The sequence below is a fragment of the Sturnus vulgaris genome, chromosome 12, assembly GCF_052056855.1.
Source record: "Sturnus vulgaris isolate bStuVul1 chromosome 12, bStuVul1.hap1, whole genome shotgun sequence".
Lineage (NCBI taxonomy): Eukaryota > Metazoa > Chordata > Aves > Passeriformes > Sturnidae > Sturnus > Sturnus vulgaris.
The window spans coordinates 20,276,907-20,303,847 of NC_142254.1; the positions used below are offsets into that span (position 1 = coordinate 20,276,907).

General features: G+C 45.9%; 1 protein-coding gene across 6 annotated transcripts in view; it reads right to left on the minus strand.

Moving 5' to 3' along the window:
* The window catches only part of GALNS (galactosamine (N-acetyl)-6-sulfatase), a 41,807-nt gene that overhangs the window by 9,480 nt on the left and 5,386 nt on the right, over positions 1-26,941 (minus strand). Inside the window, exons 5-13 of one of the 6 annotated variants that reach the window (XR_001402969.2) lie at positions 24,669-24,812; positions 23,785-23,851; positions 23,543-23,670; positions 22,677-22,816; positions 21,394-21,497; positions 15,692-15,828; positions 13,142-13,244; positions 5,886-6,007; positions 1,556-1,700 (exon numbers count right to left, since the gene is read on the minus strand). Coding sequence is in view for 5 of the 6 variants with exons in the window: in XM_014874475.2 (XP_014729961.1) it covers positions 5,886-6,007; positions 13,142-13,244; positions 15,692-15,828; positions 21,394-21,497; positions 22,677-22,816; positions 23,543-23,670; positions 23,785-23,851; positions 24,669-24,812 (945 nt within the window). In the remaining variant the exon portion in view is untranslated. Of the gene's footprint in view, positions 1-1,555; positions 1,701-5,885; positions 6,008-13,141; positions 13,245-15,691; positions 15,829-21,393; positions 21,498-22,676; positions 22,817-23,542; positions 23,671-23,784; positions 23,852-24,668; positions 26,939-26,941 lie in introns of those variants that run through there. The other 5 variants (XM_088172132.1, XM_088172129.1, XM_014874475.2 and 2 more) reach the window with 5 other exon arrangements.

The following is a 26,941-nucleotide window of genomic DNA, read 5'->3' on the forward strand; positions in this document are numbered from 1 at the left end:
AACAGCAGCTCTCAGATTGATATGAAGTTATGGGAAGAGCATAAAACGTGGCTAATGATACTTTACTTCCCTCTCCCCTGGAATTATTTTAATTAAAACCATTATTTTTAATTGTGAAATACACCCAGATTCTGATAATTTGATTTTATCTGTTATCAGTGCTTTGAGGCTTCGCAGCACTGTGGTATCCAAGTCTTATTACTCAGTCTTCCTCAGTTCCTCTCTTCTATTATCAAGTTTATTTGCAATTTAAGGTCTGCACAATGCAGGAGGCAGAGACAGGTTTGGGGCTCTGCTGCTGGAATTACTGGAGAGACTCAGAGGAGCCAAAGGAAAATAAATGAGGAGTCAAAGGCTGAGGGTGGCTCTTACCCCAAGCCACCTCTGGTCCAGCAGCATTTTGGGACCCAGATGCATCCCTGGAGCCATGGGAAACCTTGGAATTCCAGAATCACTGAGGTTGGAAAAGGCCCCCAGGAGCTGAGAGCCCAAGCTGGGATGATCAGCACACTCCTTGCAGCAAGGAGATGTGATGGTGCTGATCCTCCACCTGCTCACCTTTTCATTTCCATGGAACTTTTCCCTCCCCAGCTCCCAGAATCCTGCCTTCCTGCTGGATTTCAGTGCCAGGAACCCCAGCACTGAAATGGCAAAGGGGATAAAGGTAGAGGGAATAGTAAAGCCTTCATTTGGGTGTGAACAGGTGACAGGAAATAACAGCTATCCACTGATCCCCTGCTGGCTGCTCCTCTGCTATTCCTGAAGTTTCATTTTCAGTGCCATTCCTGAATCACAATTTCTGTACTGTGCTCTTCAGGTCACTTCTTGTGGCTGCAGCACTGCCTGGTCCTGTCTCTGAGGAAGATGAAGATGATGAAGATGATGACATCCATGTCAAACTGCATTTTTGCGTTTTTTCCAGCTGGTTTGTGCAGCTTTTTTTCTCCCAATACTCCTTCTGATGCAGCATCACTCCACCCAGAACACCTGAGGGCTGATGAAGCTTGGCTGAGCCCCAGCTTGGCTCCAGAGACTGGGAAAGGGCAGCCATGGACCCAGACATGTTTGTGTCCATTCCCAGACTTCAGGCTGATGATTCTCCTCATTAAAATCCACTCCAAAAGGTGGATTTTAATTCCCCCTCTCCCCTCTGAGCTGGCTCTCTACCAGTCCCACCTTTCTCACCTTGCTGCATCCAGCTTGGTGCTCCCTGGTTTTTATTGCCACCTCTGAGGCTCCTTAGCCACAATTTCCCCACTTTTAGTGTCAGCTCTCCTGTGGCAGCTGCCAGTTCAGCCCTGCAATGCAGCTGGTACCATTTCCCCCTTTTCCAGGATGAGGAGTCAGCATCTCCCCCGGGCACAATCCCTGCTCTTTGTTATTATTCACATTTTTTCCCCCTGTTTTGCACCTTCTCTCTCTTCCCCACAGCCAGGTTTGTGCCCTGAGCACTAAGGTGAGACTGGCAACTTTTCTATCAGATCCTTTCCCCTTCAGCTTCCCTTCAGGAGCTCCTTCCCTTTTTTTTTTCTGGCTCCATAACCACTGCAATTACCTCTCTGATGATTTCCTGAATTTTCCATCTGCTCGAAATAGGCACTTGTGAGCTCTCTTCTTAATTAATGTGTTCTAAAATCATTATGTTCATCAACCAAGCCTTATCACTTCCATTTTCTTCCATAATAGTAAAATCCATTGCCCTAAGTAAAACACAGGAATTTTGATGTTCATAATTCAATAAACTCATTGCTCAGAGCAGAAGCTGCTACAAACCTGGAGTAAGAACAAGGTGTGAGCAGGCTGCACTTACCCTGTCCTCACTTGTTATTAAGCTTTGCACCTCTGGCTCAAACTGGCAGCATTTCAGAGATTGCTTTTATAAATTCTTTGGCTTCAAAAGACTTTTTCTACTTCAGGCTGCATTAGGTATTTTACTAACTGTATTTCTCAGCTGTGCCAGCTTTGCTTTTTAGATATATATATAAATATATATATAAAATCTTTGTGTTCTTCTTGACTGGCAATGCAGTATTTCAGTAAATGTCTGTATAAACAATATCTGACTCAGATAATAAAACTGACAACTGCTTGTGGAGATGGCACCAACAGATAATTTTACTGAATTTGTCACATTGGAGAAACAAGTTCCTTCTGTGGTACTTAGCACACACACACCACAGCCCAAAGATAACAGAATCTGGCCAAGGAAAAAACCTATCAGATCTTTTAGTTCTGCATTTGGATAAATTTGGTAACAAGGGCAGTTATTGCATCCAGGCAGGAAACAAAAGCCCAGACTCAGGGAAATGCTTCTGCTTTCTGTGCTGCCCAACACATTCTTAGCTAAAGTTGAGAGCTATTAAAAAAGAGAGATTTTCTGATCTAGGTGACAAAAAAGGCACAAAGGATTCACTTCTCACCACTAAGGATGAGGTAACTCCTACAAAAGGGTCCAAAGGGGCTCCAGGAGAGCTGGAGAGGGACAGGACACAGGGAATGGAGAGAGGGCAGGGATGGATGGGATATTGAGCAGGAATTCCTGGCTGGGAGGGTGGTGAGGGGCTGGGATGGAATTCCCAGAGGAGCTGTGGCTGCCCCTGGATCCCTGGCAGTGTCCCAGGCCAGGCTGGATGGAGCTGGGAGCAGCCTGGGACAGTGGAAGGTGTCCCTGCCCATGGCAGGGGGTGGCACTGGATGAGCTCTGAGGTTCCTCCAACCCAAACCATTCCAGCATTCCATGAATGGGAATTCCATGACATTTCAAGGCAAAGGAGCAAACACACAACTGTGTCCCTTGGCAGAGGATGGGGGGCAGGGGGGGATCCAGCCAAATCCAGAGGGGCAGCAGCAGGAAGGGAAGTGCCAGCCTGGGACTGGGATTGTTCCCAGGAACACCAGGGCAGGGTGCTCAGCACTGCCAGGACGTGTCCCCACACACTGCCAGGACCTGCCTGCAACTGCCTGAGCAGTTTTTCACTGCATGGAAAGGGAAAAAAAGGAGCTCCTTTTTGCAGGCAGGCCCCAGGAAATGCAGTGAACAGTGTGAGGAAGAGGAAGGATTTGTCCTGCCTCACCAAAAATCCCAGAGCTGAACATGTTCCCTGCTGGGCCTTGCATCTTCAGGGATCCTTTTAGCAGCCACTTCAACAAAAACTAAAAAGCTTTGTTTGGTTTTTGGAAAAATGAGTTATTTCTATCCACTCATCTTCCTAATATAGAATATCAATCATGGAATGGTTTGAATGGGAAGAGACCTTAAATTTTATCTTGTTCCAGCCTCCATGAGCTGACCCAAATAGTGGTGGGCTTGGAAGGGGCCAAGTTAAGGGCACTTGATGGTCCTAAGGGTCCAATACAAATATTTATTATTAAATATTAAACATTATTTATGAATGCTATTAAATATTCCCCGAATCTATAAAATTGCAGCCTTGCAGAACTGTCTCTGTGTGTCCTGCATGTGCAGTGTCACCACCCTACAAATCAGGGGTGCTGCTGCTGATTCCTGGGATTCCCTGGCTCTGAAATCCCAAATATAGAAGCAGCAAATCCCTCTGGAGGTGCATGTGATGCCAGGCCCTCCTGAGCAGCAGTGACACCCACTGCTGGTGGCTCTGCACGTGACCCCACTCCAAACTCATTGTAAATCCAGAGAGATGACAGATTATTAAAATCATTTGGAGGGAGAAGAAAAGGCTGCACTAAATAAGGAATAAATGTAATAAAAAGTGAGCAAAAGCAGGCAGGGAGAGCAGAGCCAGCACGTAGGGACAGACAGATGCAGGCTGGGAGCAGGATGCTGGATTCCCTTTGGAGAAACATTAGTGTGGGGACTCCCAGCAGGCTCCCTGCCAAGGGGGATAATTAAGCTAAATAAAAATACACACCAGGAACAGCTCCACAAATGAGGATAATTTAATTACCACATTCGATAGAGGAGACCCACTTCCCATGAGTTTTCCATTGTGACCAGAGAGGAGACAATAGCAGCAGAATGTGCTGGAGAAAGGCAGAGTGGTTTGCTAAAAAGAGGGTTTCTATTAGGGGCTGCATAATAAACACCAGCACAGCTCTCCATAATCGGGTCATAATCTTGCCATAAAATTCAATCAAGGCAACAGCTTGTGAATATCCAAAAAATCAATGCAACCATATGAGAAATGATTGCAGTTGGAAGCCTGGAATTTATTTCAATGCTCACTCCATGGTGGTGGGAAGGAACAGTGGAACCACAGGGAAGCAGGTGCTGCAAACACCTCTGAGGGGAGAGCTCCTCAAACCCAGAGGAAACACAAACAGCACCACAGAATCCCAAAATCACAAAGTATTTAGGGTTGGGAGTTCTAGAAATCATCCCCTGGCAAGGCAGGGTCACCTGGAGCAGGTGACAAAGGTGACACACAGCAGGCAAGATGCAGTTCAGTTGCTGCTGCCCATTTTTGTTAATTTTTGGAAAAATGGATTCTTTCTATACACTCATTTCCCAAAACACAATCCTGGAATGGTCTGGGTTTGAAGGGACCTCAAAGCTCATCCAGCCGTGGGCAGAGACACCTTCCACTGTCCCAGGCTGCTCCAAGCCCCATCCAACCTGGCCTGGGACACATCCAGGGATCCAGGAGCAGCCACAGCTGCTTTGGGCACCTGTGCCAGGGCCTGCCCACCCTCACAGGGAGGAATTTCTCCCCAGTATCCCATCCAGCTCTGCCCTCTGGCAGTGGGAAGCCATTCCCTGTGTCCTGGCACTGCAGGCCCTTGGGAAATAAAGCAGTTGTTAAACTGCCTGGCTCTCACCTGCAATCCCAGCCCACTTTAGTTTCTCTGAGCTGTATTTACAGCCCTGGAGCTGCAGCTGTGCTTGGTTCATTAGTGCTGGAATGCAGTGGGAGCAGAGCTCCCAGAGAGCTTTACCCACTGCTGATGCACCTCTAAAGTGCTCTGTTAAACGAGACAGAGAATGGAAATATTTTCCCTCCCCTCCTCTCTCCAGTGAAAACACTCAGTGGACAGCACAGGCTCAGCTCCTCTGGAAGGAATGGGCTCAGTGTGTCCACTCAATTATTCAAACCAGTTGAGTAATTGCAGCCCTGTCAGCTCAGGAAACATCTCTGCCTCTCCAGGCTGCTGCACAAACCCAGTTGTGGGCAGGCAGCCCCAGCAGCACTTGTTCCCTCTTGATTTATTTCCACACTGTCCCTGTCAGAGCCACTGCTCAGGGATGAGTCTGAGTGTCCCTGGATTTGCTGCAGGGAAGGAGGGAGGTGGGGACACCTTGGGAGTGTTTTTTGGAGGTGCCAGGGCTCTTTGTGGGCTCTGCTGGCTGCATAAATCCTTGTGGGAATCTCTCAGGGCATGGTGTGTGCCAGAGATAAATATTACAATAGCAGGCTTAGAGGAAAATGGATTCAGACAGGCAGGAGAGCCCGAGGAAGGAGCAGGACTGGGCACAAAATCCTCTTGCTAAAAACCCTCTGGAGAAGCTCAGTCCCAGTCTGCCCTGCAGAGATTCCAGCACCACACAGCACTGGCTGTTTCTCCCCTGGCCCCAAAACCCCCAGCTCCAAGGCACAGCAGCTCTGCTTGAATGTGCTGCACTCAGCCCCTGGCCTGTCCAAAAATTGGTGTTTTCCTCCTCCCCAAGGGGCTGCAGGACACAGAACAGGAACAACCAGGCTGACAAGTCCACGTGCACACCCATCTCACCTGACCACCAAAACGAGGTTTGGTCTTTTTTTTCTGAGAAAAAGTCAGCAGCAAAGCCACTATTTCCCAGCATGGCTTTCTGGGACAATTTTTCAGCAGATTTCAAGAACCAGCTACCAAAGTAAATAAATTTTGAACACTGCCACTGCTGTGTTTTCATGAAACCCCATGAAATGGCTCACCTTAAAGGGTACTTCTCACCAGGGTCCCTGCCCAGGTGGAAGAGCAGGGGCAGGTAAGTGTGCTCCTCCTGGGTGTGTGTTGTCACTCCAGCCACACTCTGGCCAGGACAGAAATCAATGCCCTGCAGGAAAAAGGAGAGAGGTCACCAAAAGTGATGCAGCTAAACTTGAATTGATGCCACTTTCTCCAGCAAAACACCTACAAACCTCAGGATTATTTTAAACCACCACTTCAATCTCTAAAACACATTCTGAGCTGGTGGGGTGAAATAAGGTGAGCAAGGGGTGTTGCACTGACATAAGAGCTGAAGTAAGGACGTGCATTCTTGTCTTATAAAAATATAATCCCAATAAAATATTCATTAAAATGAAATGGCAGAACAAAAGACAAAGAGGTGGAAGCATTTAATCATAAAAATTCTGCACGTGGAAAGGATTTTCTGGCTTTGGAAGGCCCAGGAAGATGGGATCACTTGGCACTTCTGATCAAAACCAAAACCCCAGGAGAGGAATCCAGACACCCTGAGAGGCAGCAGGCACCTGAAAACTCCCCTGCCAGCACCTGAAGGATCAGTGTCTCTGAGAAATGAAGCAAATCTGATTAATTTTATAAAACCTGGTGTGTTTTCAATTTGAGATAAGGCAAGCTGGTATTGAGGGACTCACCTGGGCATGACATGGGGATGGAAATAGTGTAGGAAGTGGAGACATTCCCACATTCCTGTTTCTGTGAGGGCACAAGGTGGGATCTGTCCTGGATTTGAAGAGCACAGCTCCTGGGAATCTCTCAGTGGGCACCAGAGCCCAGTGAAACCCCAGCAAGCGCCAAAAATGCAAAATTCATTTCCCTGGGCAGGCAATAAAGCAGGGCCCCCCAGCCCAGCCCAGCCCAGCCCAGCAAGGCCTGGCCCCAACTGGACTTGTTAAAGCTGGGTTTTATAATTCCAGCTGCTCCTCACAATCCCAAAATGCCCCAAGACAGGGAGAGCAGGTAAATGGGAATGTTTCAATGGAAGTGGGAAAGCAGTTGTAGCATTTGCTTAGAAAACAAACTGAAAAGGCTCTCTACAGATGTTGGTAGGATTTGATTGGCAAACAATTTTCTAAAAATACCCCGTGTTTTTAATGGACAGCTGGTCAGTGGAGCAGTTAATATTCTGCTTTTCAATAAAGCAAGAAGTTTAGAAGCCCATGAAATCCCATTTATCTGCACAGGGCTATAGATTCCTGAATCACTGACTGGAAAAATAAAGGAGTTGCTTGATAGGTTGGAGTGGCCCTACCAATAATGGACTTTAAATGGATACAAAACTGATTGACCTTCCCACCCTGTGCTGCCACAGGCCTCTAAAACACACAGGGAAAAGAGATTTTTGTGGGCTTTTTTTTCCCCACAAAAGGACCAGTTAATGAAAAGGTATCAAAGCCTCTATAACATCCAAATTATAATTTGGATGCAAATCAAACAAGCAATTTAATTAAGAGCCTGCTAATTGGTACAATGCTCCTCGGCTGCAAACGCTTCAGTGTGAAAGATTTTCCTCTCTGGGGTGTTTGTTTAGACATTGCTCTGTTTCTGTTTTATCTTGTGTTTCCTAGGAAATCCTTGGAGCCCAGACTCTGCAACACAATCCCAAAAAATTCCCAGGAAAGAAAAGTGCTGGGACAATTTGCCTAAAGCCAGCAGCCCCCAAAGCTACCTGTCACTCTAATTTAAGCACCCTCTTGAAAAGCAGTCTAGTAGAGAAAAGTCAAATAAATAAATAAATAAATAGGGAAATAAATAAAACCCCCAAGAATACCTTTTTAGGACATTTCTAAGGTATTTCAACTTTATCCCTGCAAATAAAATGGAATATTGCTATTTTTATGTACTCTGTGAGTCGATATTCAACCTGCAGAGAGAGTTTCAAGGATTTTCTATTCATCAGCAAATGAGTAAAAAAAAGGATATAAATAAATAAAATTCAATATTATTTATTTTGTCTAGGCAGGCTTGGTGATGTCTGGAGCTGGAAAAGAGCCAAGATCTGCCCAAGCCTGTCCTACCCACCAGGATAACACCCCCCAAATCCACTCTGCTGTTATCCCTGAAAGCTTTTTATTGTCAGACTGTTCACAGCAACATGAAGGGATCAATAATTTCAGCACATTCCTGGTTTTTTGTCCCTGCTCCCTATCCAAGGTGATTCCTGCAGTTCCCATCCCTGGAGGGGCTCAGGGAAGGACTGGATGTCACAGGTTGGATCCATGACCCTGCAGGGCTTTTCCACCCTCCAGGATTCTGGGATGTGCAGGGCTCACTGATCAAACACAGCACGAAGGTCACTCGCTGTGTTCCAGCAAACTTCTTGGAGCTTTTCTCCTCTGTCACAAAAGCCTGAAATCCAAACCAGGAGCTCCTGTCTGGGGCATCTCCTGCCTTCCAGGGGAGCCCATACAGAGCACCAGGAGCAGCTCAGCTCCTGCCCAGCTCTTACAGTGTTTTTACACCACCACAGAAACCTGTTTGCTGCAGGAGAGATTCCAACCATCCTTTCTTCCAATTATTCTGATGAAACCATAACATTCCCTGCCCACCAGGTGAGCCTTCCAGCGACCCCCAGCCCTGTCCTTTCTCAGCAATCACACAGGGTTGTTTTTCCATCCCTGGGATGCAGCAGCCTTTGGTTGCACAGCTTTAATTTCCAGAGCAAATGGCCCACAGATGCTGTGTCAATATAGACATGAGACAAACACAGCCGGCTGCCAGTTTGGGCTCCTGGCCAAGAGATGGAATCACCACTTGTGTTAACGGGAGCCCTCTGGCAATTCCTCAGCCTGGCTCCAGCCCAGCAGCTCGGGCTGCCAGGAGCCACCCCAGCCCAGCTCTGCTCTCCTCGCTCCACCAGCACCACCCAGGGCACCAAAAGCAGCCTCACACTGCAAGGAGCAGAGCGCAGCTGGTGATTGAAGCCTGCAATGTTGTTTTTTTGTACAGGTAATAAAGGTGTCCCCGCCCTCCCGGCCATTCCCAGTGCAATCCTCCTTTGGGATGAGCAGCCAGCTCCAAGAGTGGGTGCCAAACTTCAAGCCCGTGCCCCCAGAATTGCTTCTAATGTGTTAAGAGGCTGGAAGAGCCCCCGGAGATGAGCAGCCCCCGGAGATGGGGCTGGGATCGATGCCTGCTTCATATGCTCAGAGCACCACAATGAAATGTCATTATTTGTGAGGTTCTACTTGACTTCACATGCCCGCTGCAGAAAAGGCTTTATCGATCCCTTCACGTGGAGGAGAAGGGCAATGGCAGAGCCTGACTGGAATAACCCCTTTGGCATTTCGAATTAAAACAATGGCAGCGCCTCCTTTCAAGGAATCCCAGTGCAGGCTCCCAAGAAGCTGACAGCACAAAGGTTGATGTTATCAGCCCCTCTCCCACAACCAAAGGGCGTTTTCCACGTTTTTCCCTTCATTATTTTTTTTTCCCCTCTTCTAGCATCAGTGCTCTTGGGAGGTACAAGGGTTGCTCTGTGCTGGATGTTCTTGGTGGCAGGCAGAGAAAAGGAAATTTCCTTTCCTTTCTTTTCCCATTCCTGCCTCCTCCTGTGCAGCACTAAAATTAGGAAATTCCTGAGGACTTGCTGCCTACTCTGGTAAATTTATAGAAAACACTTCTTTTCCCCTCCTTATTTTTCAAAAAACCCCAGCATTTTACAGGTGACTGCCAGTAAAAGTCCTGTGTGTTTTCACTGTCCAAGAGGGATCTCCCCAGGTTTCTCCTCAGTTCTCCCTTTGCTCCTGCACACGTGGTTATTTTTATCACTGCTGATTTTTGCCACAAAGGAAAAAAAGGTGAACGATAATGGAAAATCTTGATATCCACCAGTGCTAGAGCACCAGGGACTCAGCTCGTGTGCAGGAGGGAGATTTTTCTGCCTCTATCAAACTGTTTAAAAATACAAACACATTTTTCAAGTCAGGCTTCCTTTCATCTCTCTCTGTCCCATTTATCACCTCTTGAATGTCAGAGATGTCAAATTATGTAAACATGAGCCACCTATATAGATGGAAGGCAGGTAAACAGCTCCAAATAAGCAATCCTGTGCAATCCTCAGGGAAAATGTCCCACAAAATGCTTACTCCCACTTGATTCTGTGCAGTGAGCCTTCCCTTTATGCTTTCAAGAGACCACCCCCTCAAGAATCAAGGAATCCAGTTAATCCAGCAGAAAAGGCACCATCAAGGTATCCTCCAGCACTGAGAAAGACTACAAGATTTCCTGACAGGAGTCAGACTAGAAAAATAAAATGGCTTGGGGGTTAAAAAATAAACAAACAAAACCTGGGATGAACAGAACAGCACAATTCATCTGTGTGTCAGATGACAAGTTCCTAATCCCAGGCCATAAGGCAGAGGATGCAGACCAGTAAGGGCATGTTGCTGTCATGGGACTGGAGGATGACTGGAAACCTGTGTGCTGCCTGCATGGGATGTTTCCAGAGTAAATATTCCGAGTGCCAGATGGAGAGGAGCCTTCAGAGCCCTGTTGTGCTTTGCTAGGCTGGGCTTTCTGCAGGCTGTGTCTCCCTGGTACATTTTTATTTGTGTGTACATCCTTTATTACTGAACTAACTCACACCCCAGTCAAACACAGCTTTCCAGGTGAGGGGCCACATCCTCCCTCCCCATCCTGGTCATCCCAAACAGATCCAGGACAGGCACCAGCTCCCCATTTTCCAGTTTCATCAGCATGAAAATGGGGTTCTGGCTGCTTTAATGAGATAATCTCATCTGCAAGTTGAACAAAAATGTGGATTAAACCCAGGGCAAGTTTTCTATATCAGTGATACCAAGGGAATTCTGAAAGTGAAAGGAGAGCTGGCTAAGCCCTGTCTGTCAAAATCATGAAATATTCACCTACCCATAAAACAAACCTCTTCAAATTGTACAGGCAGCTGTTTTGCCACATCTGGCCAACTTCAGCTCTCTTTCCAATGGATGACAAGAAAATTCCAGGTGTGAGTGGGCACCTTCACACAGAGAGTTTCATATCTGGAAGTCTCACTGGATTCACAAGGAGGAAAGACCTCTAAAGACCATACAATTAACAAATCCTCATTAGCTGGAGTTCTACTGGGATGGCAAATCAACCTTATTGAACAAACAGGCCAACAGTCAGAATTCCAAATGCCACAGATGTGCATGGATTTATAGTTGTTTTTCAAATGGAATTAGCAAACAAAGTGGCCTTTTTGATTCCAGAGTCCAATATCAACACAGCTGGGAAGCCCAGTCACTGAAAGAGGGAACTGTGCTGGAAGGTGAGCTTAGAAACTCCTCCAGCAGGGCTGGGAGCTGTGCAACTGCTCTGCATTCTGATTTATTTCTATTTTTAAACTTGTGAGGTTTGTAATTAATGGCTCGAGGACATGAGGAGAATTGGAACAAATCTCAGCCTCAGCTTCCTCTGCATGTTGTTAATGGCTGCTCTGGCCACTAATGTGCTCCAATTTTCCCCACATCAAGCTCATGTGATCCAAGCTGCAGGAAAGAGAGTGGATTTGTAATCGTCTCTCTGATGTTCAGGATAATTGCTGACTTTTATCAGACAGCAGTTAAACAAAGACTTGGAAAGAAATAAATATTCCTTAATTGCAGCACTGCCACTGCTCACAGTGGGAGAGGCTCTGGAAGGAGTAGCTGGTCCCCATTATCACTGTTACACACTCAGAGATGCAGGAAGAACTTGAGTTCTGTGCAGGGATTTATTTCTTTATTTTCCAACTGGAAGTGTGGCTATGTGGCTTTTAGCACCACAGAGAGTAAGAATTCCAGTGGGAAGAGCAGGAGGCCACCCCTACACCCAAACACACAGAGGAGCTCCCAGTTCCTCCCACCCAGGGAAAACCCTCCACGGGTGATAAACAGGTTTTACTCACACACAAGACAAATAAATGATCTCATTTTATCTGTGTGGAATTAGCACTGAGACAGAGCATAAAATACATCTCTAGAGCCAACTTTCCTTTCCTCCTTGCTCCCTGTAAAACAAGCTTTGACTCCTGAAGCACTGCAGTCTGAAAAAAGACAAACACACACATTTACAGCCCTAAATGGAAATGACTCCCTTGGAGTTGAAGCTTCCTTCTACCCCCAGGACATCCCAATGAAAGAATCCCTGCACTTTTATATCCACAAATGTCACCAGCACTTAGTTCTGCACCTGTGATGCCTTGAGGACCTTCCATAAGTTCAAAAAAAAAAAAGAAAACGAAAAAAAAAAAGCATAAAAAAAATATAATGCAAACAATCCCTCCCCGAGCCCAGGCTGCTGTCAGGATTGCTGAGAGCTCTGGGTTCCTGTCTGAAGGGATCTGCAGCAAGGCACACGTGTGAAGCTGCCACTCAGCAAATGCCTCAGAGTTTAGAGCCAAGAAAGACACAAAAAGAAAAGGAAATAATAGTGCTTAACATCTGTGATCAGCCAGGAAATAAGTAAAATAAATAAAATGTTACACATAGTGTGATGTGGGCTCACGGAAGTGCTGATAACAGATTAAACACATTTATTTTACTGTTTTCAACCAGTGCTGTATTTTCCACCGTGCCTTTCCTACAGCTTTCCTTTTAAACCATCACAAACCCAACAAACTCATCCCAGTTCCAATTCAATAGCTCCAAAGAGGCCTCAGGAGTTGTGAGACTCGTGGTCAGTGTGGCATCAAGCTCCAGACTTTCCCAGAATCACAGAATATCCCGAGTTGGAAGGGAACTCAAAAGGATCAGGGAGTCCAACCACAGGTGAACATCTAAAAGCTCAGAATTCAGCAGGGAAGGTTTAATATTAAGGGGAATTAAGTGATGATTAAAGGGAGCATCCCTTAGAACAACTTGGAATTTGATCATTTTCATCTCTTTGTCCCCGATTTCAGGAGAAGGGGATCCAGTCCCATTAGTTTTTTTAGGATCATGGAATTATTTAGGTTGGAATATCCTCTAAGATCATCGAATCCAATCGTTCCCCCAGCACTGTCAAGGCCACCACTGACCCATGTCCCCAAGTGCCACATCCATATTTGCTGTTAAACAGGGAGACTGAGATTCCACCACCTCCCTGGGCAGCCCTTTTGGGGCACAAATATTCCTGATATCCAACAGAAACCTGCACAGCAGCTCTGGGAGCTCTGGGGAGACTGAAGCACGGTGACACCCCCCAGTTTAAAAGGTGTCTGTCCCCAGGATGCCAGTGACCCCAGGACACACCCCTGTGCCATTACCTTGCTGTGCTCCTCCCAGGAGTTGCTCCAGGTCCAGTAGTGAGCTTTGTAAAGCCCAGCTCTCACTGCCATCAGCTCGTTACCACGATAATAGAAAATGGGCCTGGAAGGAGAGCAGAGCTGCATGAGAAACACCAAGAGGCTCCTGATAAAGGCCACAAACCCCATAATGGCATCCCACTTCCCATGTGGATATCAGGCAGGAGCAGGCTGCCTCCTAATAGTCTCCTCTGCAAGGTTTTCAATTAACATTTCTTAAAGTGTTCATCAAGTTGAGAGCTCACACGGTGCAAGAATGAAACATTATCCAGCTTGGCTGCCAGGGATTGTTAATCCTTGAACTCTGAGCCCCTGGGATTTCCTCTGGAGCGTGGCAGCTTCAACGTCAAACAGCTCTCAAGTGCCTGGCTGGGAGGGAAAAGTGGATTCAGGGGCTCTGGGATGCTCAGCTCCTGTTCCCAGCTCTGCCAGTGTCACACAGGCAGGGTGGCCACGAGGACACCAGATGCTGGATGACATCTCTGAGAAACTCCACATGGAAAAAGCTGGCAGCCAGACATGCTGTGGTTTTAATTCCTCTCCGTTTTTCCCCCCGCCTCAAACCTCACTTTGCAGCATGTAAACACGCTGCTGAAGCTGCATTTGTTCCCAGAGGTTTCCCTAATTAATAATTCAGCCAGGAAATGCATCTCACTCGCTGCATCTGTGCTGTTCCCTGGGCATCCCAGCGAGGTTCTTGTTGGTTTTCCCAATAAAACACTCCTGTTTGTTTTTTTTTTTTTTTTTGAGGAAACAGCACAAAATTTTCTTGGAAGGGACTATCTGCAGAAAGGGGGTGGATTTGTTGGTGCAGCTCCTCTCTCCAGCTCCTTTGGGCTGCTGACAGGACACGAGGCTGGAGCTGTTTGTCACTGTCAGGAGGAACCTTTGTCTTTCCTTCTCAAACAAAACGCCTCACTCTGAGGATGCCACCTGGAAAAATCTGCCCCTAAACGCAAGGTGAAATTGAAATATCCCCGTCTGAATGCCAGGAGTGGCCTCAGAGCTCTTTTAAGCCTCACAGTAACAATGAGCCTCCCTCCTTTGTCACCAAGAGCTGCCACCAGGAACAAAGGGGAAACAACTTTGTCACCACGAACAAAGGGAGAACAACTTGGTCCCCAGGAAGAAGGGGAAGCTGCTCCCAGAAAAGCCCAATCCTGCATCCTTAACACACCTGGAAGTGAAATAAAGGCAGCAAGAGAGACCTGCCAAAGTCAGCACCTGATCTAAACCAGTGCCATCAACAAAACCTCCCAAAAATATTCCAGCACTTCAGTCTCCTTCTCCTTGCCACCAACAGCCAATATTTCACCAGTTATTATGTGCCCCCCTCACTGAAAGTTTTAGGGTTTTCCTTTTAAAAAAATACATTTTCTGTTTCAAAGGAGGATTCCAGCTTGTACTCAATATTCTGATATAAATTATTTCTTTTTCCCCCTCATTCACTTTTTCCTTTGTAAGCTTTTAGGACACAACTGCATCTCCTGGAAAAGTTTTGTGGGGCCGTGAAAACTTTGTCCTGGTCATGTGTAGGGGGTGAAAAAAAAGGAAAGGAAAAAAAAAAAGGAAAAAAGTCACCATGTGCTTTGATAACTCTAATTGTAATAGAAACAAGGTGTTGGTGACTGCACTGAAATTCCCTTTTAAAACAACAAAGAAACTTTTCAAACTTCCAGAAGATGGGCCAGGCTGTGTTTGAGGAACCTGCAAGGTTCCTGGCAGGTAACACTCAGGTGTGCTCCTTGCTTAACAGGCACAAAAGGAATTTCACAGCACAAAGGGTCTCATCCAACAAAGGAAAGAGCTCCAAAAATGTTTTCCATGCTTAAGTTTCCCTGCTATCCCCCAAAGAATATGATTGTAGTCAGATTTCCCAGGCTGCCAAATTCCTCCCCAAAATCCCAACTCCAAGACCTCTCTTGACCTCTGACACTTCCAATAAAATCTTTGTTGGCAGGATTTGCTGTCAGATTTTGCTGCCTGTGCCCAAGAGCTGACAGCACATCAAGATTCTGGATCTTTCACTCAAATCTACCCCTGCAGAAGCATTCCCACATCCAGGACCTTGGGAAGAGGATTTTCCTGGTGTTTTCTGCAGCAGCACAGCCTTCACCTCCCAGCTCTGCAGCAGGACAAGGACCCAGCACACCCTGGGCAGCTTTTGCAGTGATAAATAATGGATTTTCCCCTAGCCAGGCTCCAGTTCTCAGGCTTTTATCTCCTCTCCTGCCATATGTTGTTGCAGGGATCCCTGCTAACCCTGTGACATTTTCATCTGTCCCCAGACTCCAGTGTATGGCAACATGCCACACGTCAGGAATTCCCAGCTCAGCTTGTTCCAGAGGAGCAGGAGCTCAGTGGGAAGCTCTGCTGCTGCACCCATTCACTTTACATTAAATCCTTGTGAGCTGCTGTTAAAAAAAAAAAAAAACAAAAAAAAAAAACAGCCCTAAATTTGGCATCCCTTCAGCCAGGAGCAGGGCTGGCAGCTCTGGGATAATCACTGACCTGTCAATTAGCCTGCCCTGCAGCATGACAGGTAAAAGGTCGATGCCATCAATCTGTCTGTCACTGGGAGGCTGCACACCCGCCAGGGAGAGGCTGGTGCTGAACAGATCCATCACACTGCCCAGCTGATGGCTCACCTGCAACACAACAATCAACACAAACACATTTGCAAAGAGCCCTCCAGGAAAATCTAGATGGAAACGGGTTCCCTCCAAAGCTCCCTGAAAACCTCTCCCTTCACCCTGCTGCAGTCAGCAGCAAACTCCTCTGAAAACAACACAGCAAAGGAAACAATTCTTGTTTCTCCACTTCCAGGGACAGTTTGCATTTTGATTCTTTTTTTTTTTTTTTTTTCCTCTCTCTGTCTCCTCACTCCTGTGTATCCCTTTTCCAGGCGTGTGTTGTCGCAGGGCTCAACTCAATTTAGCAAATTCCAGCTCATTTGTGGATTGAAAAATCAGGGGAAAAAGAAGTCCTTGATTTGTTCCCTTCTCCAGGTCATCTCTGGAGTCCAGAATACCCGGAGAGAGTCCCCAGAAAGCACAGGGATAGATGGATAATAACAAAAAGAGCCTGATGACTTCATCTGCAAACCATTTCCAACAATTCAAGAACTGTAAAGTTGTGGTATTTTTAGTCCATATTTTAATAAGGGAGAAAAACATCTGGGTTTGGCTTCAATGGAGATGTGCAAGGCTTTTTTTTTTCCCCCTTTTCCCTTACTTGGAAGCCATACTCATCTCTATGATCTTAATTATTTATATTTTAAAACCCTACAAAGTCTGTTCTGCCTGATTCTTTCTGAGTTCTTTGCTCCTTCCCTGATTGTGGGAGCTGTTGGTGTTTAATTAGTGACACACTCAGTTAAAGCAGATACTGCCAGATCAGGAGCACCAGGATGCACCAGCACAAGGAAAAGAGCATTTTCAGCCACAGCACTTGTTGGGAAACAAGAAACCATTGGATACAACCCCACAGCTGTGAGCACCAAAGCACTTTCTGCCTAAAATCCAAGTCCAATCCCAACAGAATGATGCTGGGACTATAAAAAGACTTTTTACCTCTGATTCTTCTACTCACAAACAGACCCCCAGCCTCTAAGATGACACTAATTATTTAAATGCAACAACTGATGGCATGATAAAGGAATTTTTGTGAGATGCTGGCTCAGAAATAAAGGAAAAAAAATAAAGATACTAAACCTTGTATTAAGAGGCTGGGCTGAACAAAATAAACACAAAGGAAGAATTAAGAAATTTTTTTAAAAAAAGAACTGGAGAAAGCAACATGCAGGGGCCTAATTACAAGTTTAACATTACAATATCACATTACTTGATTACAGTCATTTCAATTTTTAATGGCTTTCATTCATCAGGAGGTGTTGGCAGGAACACATCTTATTAAAGCTGCATGCAAGAATCCTGCCACAATTCCTCGGGAGGAAACAAAGTGCAAAGCCTGAAGCACAAGAGGAAACCTGGCTGTGGAAATCCTTGGGAAAGCAGCTGGATCAGCTGAGCAACCCAACAGGTCCTGAGATCAGGATTTATCCCTGGCCACTGCCTGGGAAAAGTCCTGCTCAGCCTGGCCTGGGGACAGGGACAAAGGGACATGGTTCCCAGAGAAGCTGTGGCTGCTCCAGCTCAAAACCAGCTTGGATTTGGGATTTGGAGAACATTTATTCCTTATTTTAGTGCAGCTTTTTCCTCTCCTTCAGATGATTTTAATCATCCAGTCCTGTGCTCCAGCAGGGCCATCCCAGAGCACAGGGCACAGGATGGTGTCCAGGCATTTCTGGGATGTCTCCTGAGGTCCCCTCTGTGCCCTGTCCCTCCAGGCTGGGCAGCCCCAGCTCCCCAGGGCTGGAAGTTCAGGCCAGGAGCAGCTCCCAGTCCCTCCCAGTCCCTCCCGGGCTCATTCCCCCCGTCCTGCTCCCCCCAAATCCCAGGAGCCAGCCCCTGGCTGAGCCCTTTTGTAATCAGAGCTCTCCCAATTTCCACATCTCATCCCAAAGTCACTTTTCCCGGCGTGGCTCCGTCCCTGCTCCTCAATCTTTTGATAAGAGGCAATCACTGACCCCGGGCTCGTGCCTTTAATGTCACCTCATTTATCCAGAGCGTGGGGACAATGCTGGGGGGCCACCAGGCTCCCCTTGTCCTGGCCCTTATTAACCAGCACCAGATGTAGATGACTCTCTTTAATCATCCAATTACATTCCTGGTCTCAGACAACATTTTTTGCCGTGAAGCAGAGAAAACTTCTTAAGGAAATTAAATGCCCATGCCACAGCCACTTGGATTTATCTGTGCTCTGCAGCACCACATTGAAGAAGGAAAAAAAGGGAAAAAAAAAAAAAAAAAGGTTAATATTTCTATAAAACTTTGAAGTATTTTCAGAGAAAAAAAATAAAAAAATTACCATTTTTCTCCTGTCAACAGGGCTCTTTCATTCTAGTTGCCTTTCCCTTTTATTTATTTCCTTTTTTTTTTTTTTTTCCAAGAAAAGAAAAAGAAAAATCCAGAGAGGGCAACAGCCCAGAGAAAATAAATAATATAAAAACGGAGGGAGATCAGATATTGCTGTATCAGTGAGGAACAGCCGGTATTACGCACGTAAGGACGGATTTTTTTTTCCCCCCCTCCTTCCCCCCCCCCTTCTTTTTAATAAACTCTCAGTATCCACACAACGTCTTTAAGAAAATGAAATCCTTTTGCTGTGGGCCACGGTGCTGGAAGAAATAGTCCCCAGTGCTGTTATCAGTGCTTTCAAGCTTTAACTCTGAATCAAAGGCGACAATTAATAAAGTCGCCCCCGCCAGGAATGGAAAGGAGGAAAGCTAAATATTTGAAACTGGGTGAACAAATGTCAGGGTGTTTTTAAATAAAATCCTTTTACAGTTATCACAGCGAGCAGACCTGATATCCCTGTCTAATTCAATTTCAATTTGTGCCCCATGGGAGATAGGGAAGAAAAGGTTGCAATGCTGTCTTTGGGTTGATATGTTCTTTTCTCCTTCAGGAAGCAGGCACGAGAGAGGAAGGGGAGGAGGGTGAGGGGAGAGAGGAGGAGGATTCAAATACCAATAGAATAGGATTTTTTTTTTTTTTTTTTTTTTCCAGCTGGATCCTTCCAGAAGGCAGATGTGATGTGGGGAATGTTGAAACGCTGATTTGTTGTGAATTCACCTGGAAAACGGAGCCGAGGAGGGAAGTGCAGCCAGGCTGTTTGTGTGGGAATAAATATTCCTGCTGGGGGAGCAGAACTCACTGAGTGTTGATGCCAAGAGCAACACACACTCCTGAGGAATCTTTTCCCTTCCAAAAACCTGCAAGCCAGCCAACTGCACCAATTATCCTGAGCTCCACAGAGAGCCTGGCAGGTGCTCCCACCCTGTCCCCTCGCTCCCCGTGTTTAGATCGAGGTGCTCCTTTATTCCAGCACATGAATGTGCTCTTCAATAAAATAAAAACGCCCAGATTTATGTATTAATAGAATTATTAACAATCTGCCAGGCAGATTCATGGAGTCATGGAATGATTTGGGTTTGAGGGGTCTGAAAGCTGATCTAGTTCTACCCCTGCCCATGGGCAGGGACACCTTCCACTGTCCCAGGCTGCTCCAAGCCCTGTCCAACCTGGCCTGGGACATTCCAGGGATCCAGGGGCAGCCACAGCTTCCCTGGGCACCTTCCTCACCCTCCCAGGGAGGAATTCCTTCCCAGTATCCCACCTAACCCTTCCCTGTGGCAGTGGGAGGCCATTCCCCCTTGTCCTGACACTACCTGCCCATATTTAAAGTCCCTTTCCCTCCTTTTCCCAAGGCACTGGAAAGCTGCAGTGAGGTCTCCCTGGAGCATTCCCATCAGCAGAAGGAGCTTTCCACCCAATAACTGCATTTCACTGGCCAGAACACAAACTCTCCTTTCCTGGCTGCAGTTGTTCCACCTGAAACAGCTCCTGGCCCATCCCTTGCTCCTCAGATTGAAAGAAACAACCACAGCCCCGGGAGCAAACCCAGCCCAGGAAGGACCTGACCCTTCAGCTTTGTGCTGAAGTTCAGATCTCCCAATCCTTTGTTTCCTTCAATTCTTCAAAAGAAAGAGCAAAGAGAGACTTAGAAGCAGCTTCCCCACATTTTACACCTGCTTGGAGTGCACAGGACTGGGGCTGAGCACTTCAAACTCCTCCAGAGGATGGTGAAAGTACAGCAAGGTACAGAAAAAAAAAAAAAAAGCCCCAAATGTAGTGGTGGACACAAGTCTCTCACCTGTGGTCAGGGCTGCTGAGGGAGCAGTGCTGGAGCCTCGAAGGCAAGAACACAAGCAGAAAACACAGGTGAGCTTCTATCACATTCACTGAGCAGCAGATAATGAGGATTTTTTAGTTCAGCACGTGCTTAAGGGTGATAGTGGCATGGTGGAGGAGGGATTTGGGGTGCATCCCAAAATCTGGGAGCTCCAGGCACAGCTCAGCTGCCAAGCCCACCCTGCACACACAGCTCTGCACAGCAATGCCTCTTCCCAGGAATTCAAGCAGCAGCTCCCAAAAACTACCTGGGAGAGGGGTCCCAGCCAGGCAGAAAAGAAGCAGGCACAAGGATTTCTCTCTCCTCCTGTTCTTAATTATCCTCAGAGTTACTACAATGGAAAGAATTTTTAAATTTGGGCATTTTCTCGTCCCCATTTATAATGCATGTTTACTTTTAGCACATTATTTAGTTTGGACCCAGCAAACAAAACACTCAGCTGCAGTTTCATGTTCTCCTTTGCTAGCCCAGGGCTGTTGTACTTGGCTTGCAAAGGCTTTATGGAAATGTTTAAATTTAAACAAAAAGACTGTTTTCATTTCAAATTAGAAAAATAATAAACCATCCTTGGTAGGTTTGGTGAACTCTCGAAAAATAATGAAACCAAACCACCCTCCTGCCCTCAGCTGCAGATCTGAGCAGCCTCGTGGTCCCTCCTAAATGTAAATGATAAATTATCATTAGCCTGCCTCAATTAAACCACCCCAATGGAATGCAACTTGCACAAATGTTTTATTTATGACCAGTTTGCAGGCTGGAGCACGGTGCCCAGTTAATGAAGGATCACTTTCTGCAGGGCTCAGAGATGCTCACCAGGGGGAGGGGGCCGTGCTGTCCCTGTGATCGTGCAGCAGGATTGATTGCATCCTTCTGTAATGAGAGCTGGGACAAGGGGGGCTGCCAGTGCCACCGGGGGGTTATTTTGAAGTGATCAGATCTGCGTTTGTGTACAGGCAGCACAGAGCAATAACGTGGTGTCTAAACCTCTCCGAGTGGAACTTTCATCAAGCACCAAAGTGAGAGATGAGAGGGTCAAACCACTCAGTACCTCAGGGCATGGAGAGTGTGGGGAACAAATCCCTGCTCTTTACACTCCAATTTGTTCAAACACATGAGAAATATCGAGGTCCAAAAGAGTGAAGGGTTTAAAAAGAACAGGAAGACAAGAGCAGACCCTGGGTGCTCACAGCAAAGTTGAGCACAGACCCTCTAAGTGTAAATTTGCATTAAAATGGCACCGATTTCTGAGGCAGCAGCAGCTCCTTATTCACACAAATACCTGGATTTGGGGCACAAACGCCTTGGATTTGATAAAAGTGTGAAGCAAAGCCCCCAAGGAGCTCTCCAGTCCCTGCAGGGCCCCCGGGGCTGCTGAGAAGTGCCCAGGGCAAACTCACCCCTCCCGCAGGGATGTGGCCGGGCCACCAGGCAATCGCAGGCTCCCTCATGCCACCCTCGAAGGTGGTTTGTTTGCCACACAGGAAAGGCCCATTGCTTCCTCCTGGGGACAGAAAAGAATCCTTAAACCCCACACAAAACACCGGCATTTCAAAAGGACTCTGTCACCCAGGCTGGTTTGAAATGAATTCTCATTTCTGCATGGATGCTTCTTCAAACAACGTGGCCAGAGTTGGGTTTTTTTTCTCATTATTTCCTTGTTTGTTGTGTTGTTTTGGGGTTTTTTTTTTTCAATATCCATCTGTGATGAAATTTTAGGAGTGTCTTTGCAGCACAGGGAGAAAGTGACAGTTAAACACCCCTTGCTATCAACAACCAAATTAAAAACAAACCCCAAACAAACAGGAAATACCTCACTGGTGTTTTCCTTCCCTCTAAGGATGTCTGTAACCAAAGGAAATCTGACACTTTCAGGCAGAAATAGCATTTTTTCATAATGATTTTAGATTTTATAGTACCAGAACACTATTAGATGAAGGTATAAGAGTGAGAAAAGCAATCCTGCATTCCCTGAATGGTCACTCTCAGAGATGGCTTTGCAGGAATATCTGGAGTTTTTACCCAACCCTGGAGCTCAGCTGGCCAAGGAACAACCAGGGAGGTCTCAGAAATGATTCCAGGTCACACAAAGTCAAAGCCAGTGGCTGAGCTGAAATCAGAACTCAGGTTACTCCCTGCTCTGTGGTTCAATAACCACAAACCAAGCCTGGCTCCAAAGAGAAGAGAGCAGGTTCTAAAATCAATTTGCAGTGATTTGTTTCAGAGAAACCATCACTTAAACAAAAGAAAATTTGTTAGGTAACAAAAATCGTTTCTCTTCTCGGTATTTTTCATGAGAGCTAAAGAATGAGGGACTCTTGAACTCACTCTAATTGCTCAGAAGGCTGAAATATGCATTTGGCAGATGGAGAGTAAACACCCTGCTAAGTTACTGAGCCTGGTTCTCAACAAATCACAGAATATTCCCTCCCTGACAGTGCAAATACACACAGGTAACAGCAACACTGGGGCAGGAAAAAATTCCATTTGGCCAAGGACACCTCCTCCAACAGTGACCAGAAGCACTGAACATTAATTATTCCAAACATAAACACTCTGTCTTTTGAGGCTTCTCCTAACTCAGAACACAGACCTCACACACAGGAGTTTTGTTTTTTTTTTTCTCCTCAGAGAGACTGAAGCCTTGATTTCCCAAGGCCAGGTTTGCTCAGCTGAGCCTCACCTTGTCTGGGAGCTGAAATGAGAGCAGCCCCATTATCAGAGGTGAAAAACACAAAGGTGTTCTCACTGATCCCCAGCTGCTGGAGGTGCTTCAGGATTTTCCCAATGCTGTCATCGATCTCCCTCACAGCATCCCCATACCTGAGGCAAAAGGAGATACAAAACACTCAAAGCAGCAAAAAAAAAAGCAAAAAAACCAAAAGGGTCAGCACAACGTGTTCAGTGGATTTAATTTGTACCTGTGCTGCAGAAATCCTTCTCATGCATCAGCTTTTCTGCTGTCACTGCAAATTTTCGTGTCTGTGGCCTGCAGAGAGCAGCCCCTCTGGGGTATTGAGGGTCAGGCTTTGCTCAGGTGAGAGCCACTCTTGGACAGAGAAATTCAGCCATAAAATTCACAAAGAGATGCAAAGCCACCTTGCCACAGACTGGGAGGTAATAATTTGGTTTTCCTTATGGTTAGAAACTCTTTGAAGCAGCACTCCCAGTGTCTACAGAGCTCTTTGCCTCCTCCAAACTGCATTTTTAGGAGTGCTTTTCTATTTGCTGGTCTGATTTATAGGCTTTTAAAACAGGCACTAATCATACAAAAGCCTTCTAAAAAATCATCTGTGCACACAGACAGCATTTCATTCCTCACACAACTGGCAAAGGAGCTTAGAGCTCCCCTCCTCCCCCTCGGGCCACGTGAGCTTCAGTTCAGATTAAAACCAAATTATAAAAGAACAATCCAAGCAAATAATGCATTTCAGCACACACACACTCACACACTTGAGGAGTGATCCAACCCCTTGGATCTACCAAGCACTGCTCAGGTTGGCTGTTCCAACAGGTATTGATTAAAACAACCCCAAAAAGAGAACTTACAGCCCTCTCTGACTCGTGCCCAGGAACTGCTTGGAGGCATAAACAGGAGCATGGGTAGCATCAATTGCCCAGTATAAAAAGAATGGTTGCTGGCTGGCCTGCTGCTTGCTAATAAAATCCAGAGCTTCCTGTAAACAATAATAAAAATGAATTTATCTTCTGCCATCGAGTTTTCTCCAAAAAAAAAGAAAAAAAAAAGGCATAAAGTCACCTTGGCTTAGAAGCCAGTACTAAAATAATACCTGCAGGTAGAACTGAGTCAAGTTGGCTTCACCTGTCTTCAGATCAATTTTGAAATCTTCATAGTATCTTAAGATAAAAGGAATCAGAGAGGGGAAAAATCAATCCTAAGGAATAAACATCATAGAAATTATTTTTCCCCTTTTATGGGTTTTTTTCCCCCCTGTGTAAGGAGGTGACAAACAAGTCACAGTTAACACTCAACAAAGTCTCTTCAGGTATTAAAAATATGTCACCATAGTTGTTCTTATGGGAGAAATTGGTGACACAGCTTGATCCAAATTAATGGCTTCAAGTTTTGGACAAACCTGAGGGACTGGCCTTTTGCTGTAAGGGGCAAAATGCTCAGAAATCCCATGGTGATTCATAAAGAGCTGGTTGAAATGTGAATAAAATTTCAAAAGTACAAAACAACTTTCAGAGAGACAGAGAAATGCTGGAAGCTGAACTTGGGCTTTGGAAACTTTATTTTAGGGAGAACTTCAAGGGCCTGGGGAAGAGCTCAGGGGAACAGCAGCAGGGAAATGAGACAACACCAGAGTGAAAAATTGAATGGACAAGAAGGGCCCAGGCTGCAGACTGGGAGCAGGGAATGGAGTTATGCAAACACACAAAATGTTATTCCAAACAGGAAGAGAAGGAACAAAGAGGTCTTTCAGTCCAGAAGAGTGGAAGCCTTCAGGGTGCCAGGGATGAGCAAACAGCTCTGGGAGGGCAGCTCCACATCCCAACACCATCCACATGACACTGCCAGCTTGGTCATGGGATTGGGGGCTTAATTAACCCCAGAACCATGGAATCCCTGAATGGTCTGGGCTGGAAGGAACCCTAAAGGCCATGCAGGGAGAGGCAGGCAATGGCAGTGCCAGGCAAGGAGCTGGGTTACCTGCCAACCATGTCCCAGTCCCTGTACACGGGGATGTTGGGGCGCTCTCTGCTGTCATAGGGCCCAAAGTGACAATTTGGGGACCCAAACCACTCATCAAAGCCATGCCTCAGGGGGTGGAACTGGGGCCGGTGCCCCAAGTGCCTGGGAACAAAAACAAGGTCAGAAGGAAAATTCTGCTGCAAAGAAACCAAACCTCAGCTCATCAGAGCAGCATGCACAAAAAGTCTCTGCCTAAGAAATCAAAACTCAAAGCATTTCAATCACATAAATGACTCCAGAGCAATGTCTTGAGCTCTCTCACACTTGTTGCAAGCACAGCCATGCAGACTCACCCCAGTGCTCACTTATATTCCATTTTATTTACTCTCCAATCACTGTTTTCCATTTTTTCCTTCCACTGGTGTCTTCTCCCATGCTGTCAGATGATCAGCACTGATGGACTACACTGCCCCAAACCACTGCAGAGATGCACATAATGTTTTACTTAAGGATTCTGAGCTATGACAAGTCCTTTTATCCCACTGAGCTGTAAAAACACAAGGCAGAGCTCATGAAATGCACCATTCCATCCTCATCCCCTTTATGGAGCACTCACGCTGCCAAAATGGTACAAAGAGACCTGAATGGAAATGAAATGAGGTTTTTGTGTGCACATGTGGACATAAAACACATTTAGCTCCTCCTGATGACAGCTCCTCTCTACTGTGCAGCTTGAAAATCCTCCATCCTTAACTTCCAGATGAAGCTCCTTCTCTAATCTCCAGGTTTTGGGCTGCAAATTCTACATTTCCTGCATTTATAGCACCTTCAAGACAGAGAATTCCCATCCTCTCTGTCTCTAATGGGGATCTTGGTAGCTCAGTGTTTATTTAATCATTCCATCTTCCCCTCACCAGCCTGGATCTGCCCCCTGTCCACTTTGTGCCTCCTCCTCTGCACATTCTGAACATAAAAGGCATAAATTGCATTTTCTGGAATAAAATGATCCTCGGAGTTACTCTGAGCTGTTCCAAACTGAGTTATTACAGAAATAATCCTAATTTCAGCCATGACTGCAGCTTGATGATGTAACTGCCACTGCAGGTCTGACCTGTAGGATTCCACTCTTTCCCCATTTGCAAATGTGGGAACACAAAGTTATTCCTGGCTGTTTTACAACAGGGGAGATGGAAGAATATCTTAATCTAAGAAAGCCCAGAGAACTCACAGAGACATTAAACAATGACTGAGATCCAGATCAGTCTCTGCATCTTACAGCACAAAAAACTGAGATTTAATGAAACACAACAAATTCCATGCTGGTTGTGGAAAATACTTGACTTGCAAACTTATAATTAAACCATGGGATTTATTGTCACGTTGACACAAACAGGAAAAGTTTTTAGAAGGGATGATGAAACAAGAAGAAATTTTTCTGCTGGAAAACCTCTGAGAAGCCAGGATGAGACTCCAGTTTTACCTTGCATTTCTTTACACCTTTCCAAGGAGCAGGTATCACTCCCAGCCCTGGCCAGGAGAAGTTTTTGGATGCACAATAAAACCTTGCACATTCCTACTTTGTCCTATTCCTGCTAACAGCTGCAGGGCCTTCCACATTTGCCTTTTTTTTTCCAAAGAACTGGCACCAATCTGCATTTACCTTGTTTATTCCTTTTCCCTGGGTGTATGAATTTCCATTTATTAGCACTGAACTGCAGCTGATTGCACCCAGCCCACTGAGCTGATCCTTCAGGGCCACTCTCCTGCTTGCATTTGTGCTGATAAATAATTCACTGGTTTAGGGTGCTTTGTTTTCTTCTCAATTCCAGCAGGTGAATCCAACCACAATTCCAACTCATCCTTCTCTAACTTATTCAATGAAACTGAAAGAAATTCCTGTTACTTCCCACAGGAATTCAGTTTATTAATAAAAACCCAACAGATAGCAAGAGTCAAAGATAAAAACCATGTAGGTGCTCAAGGCAAATTCCAACAGAATATCCTGATTAAATAAGTGGTGTGAGGTGGGGATAAAAGCACAGAGTTGAGGAGTTTATAAATACAAATAACACACATAAAATCCCATCAACTCTTTGTATGAAGATATATGTAAGTACCTCTAATGGGAACACTCAGGAATTGATCCCAGCAAGGGGAAGATCCATCACACTTCCCAAAGTTGGGCATTTGAACTTCAAAATAGAATTTTTTTCCTGTAATTCTGGTTTTTCTGCTGTTCCTTCCCAACCCACACAGAGTAAAATCTCAAAGCAAGAGATCTCCAGATAAAT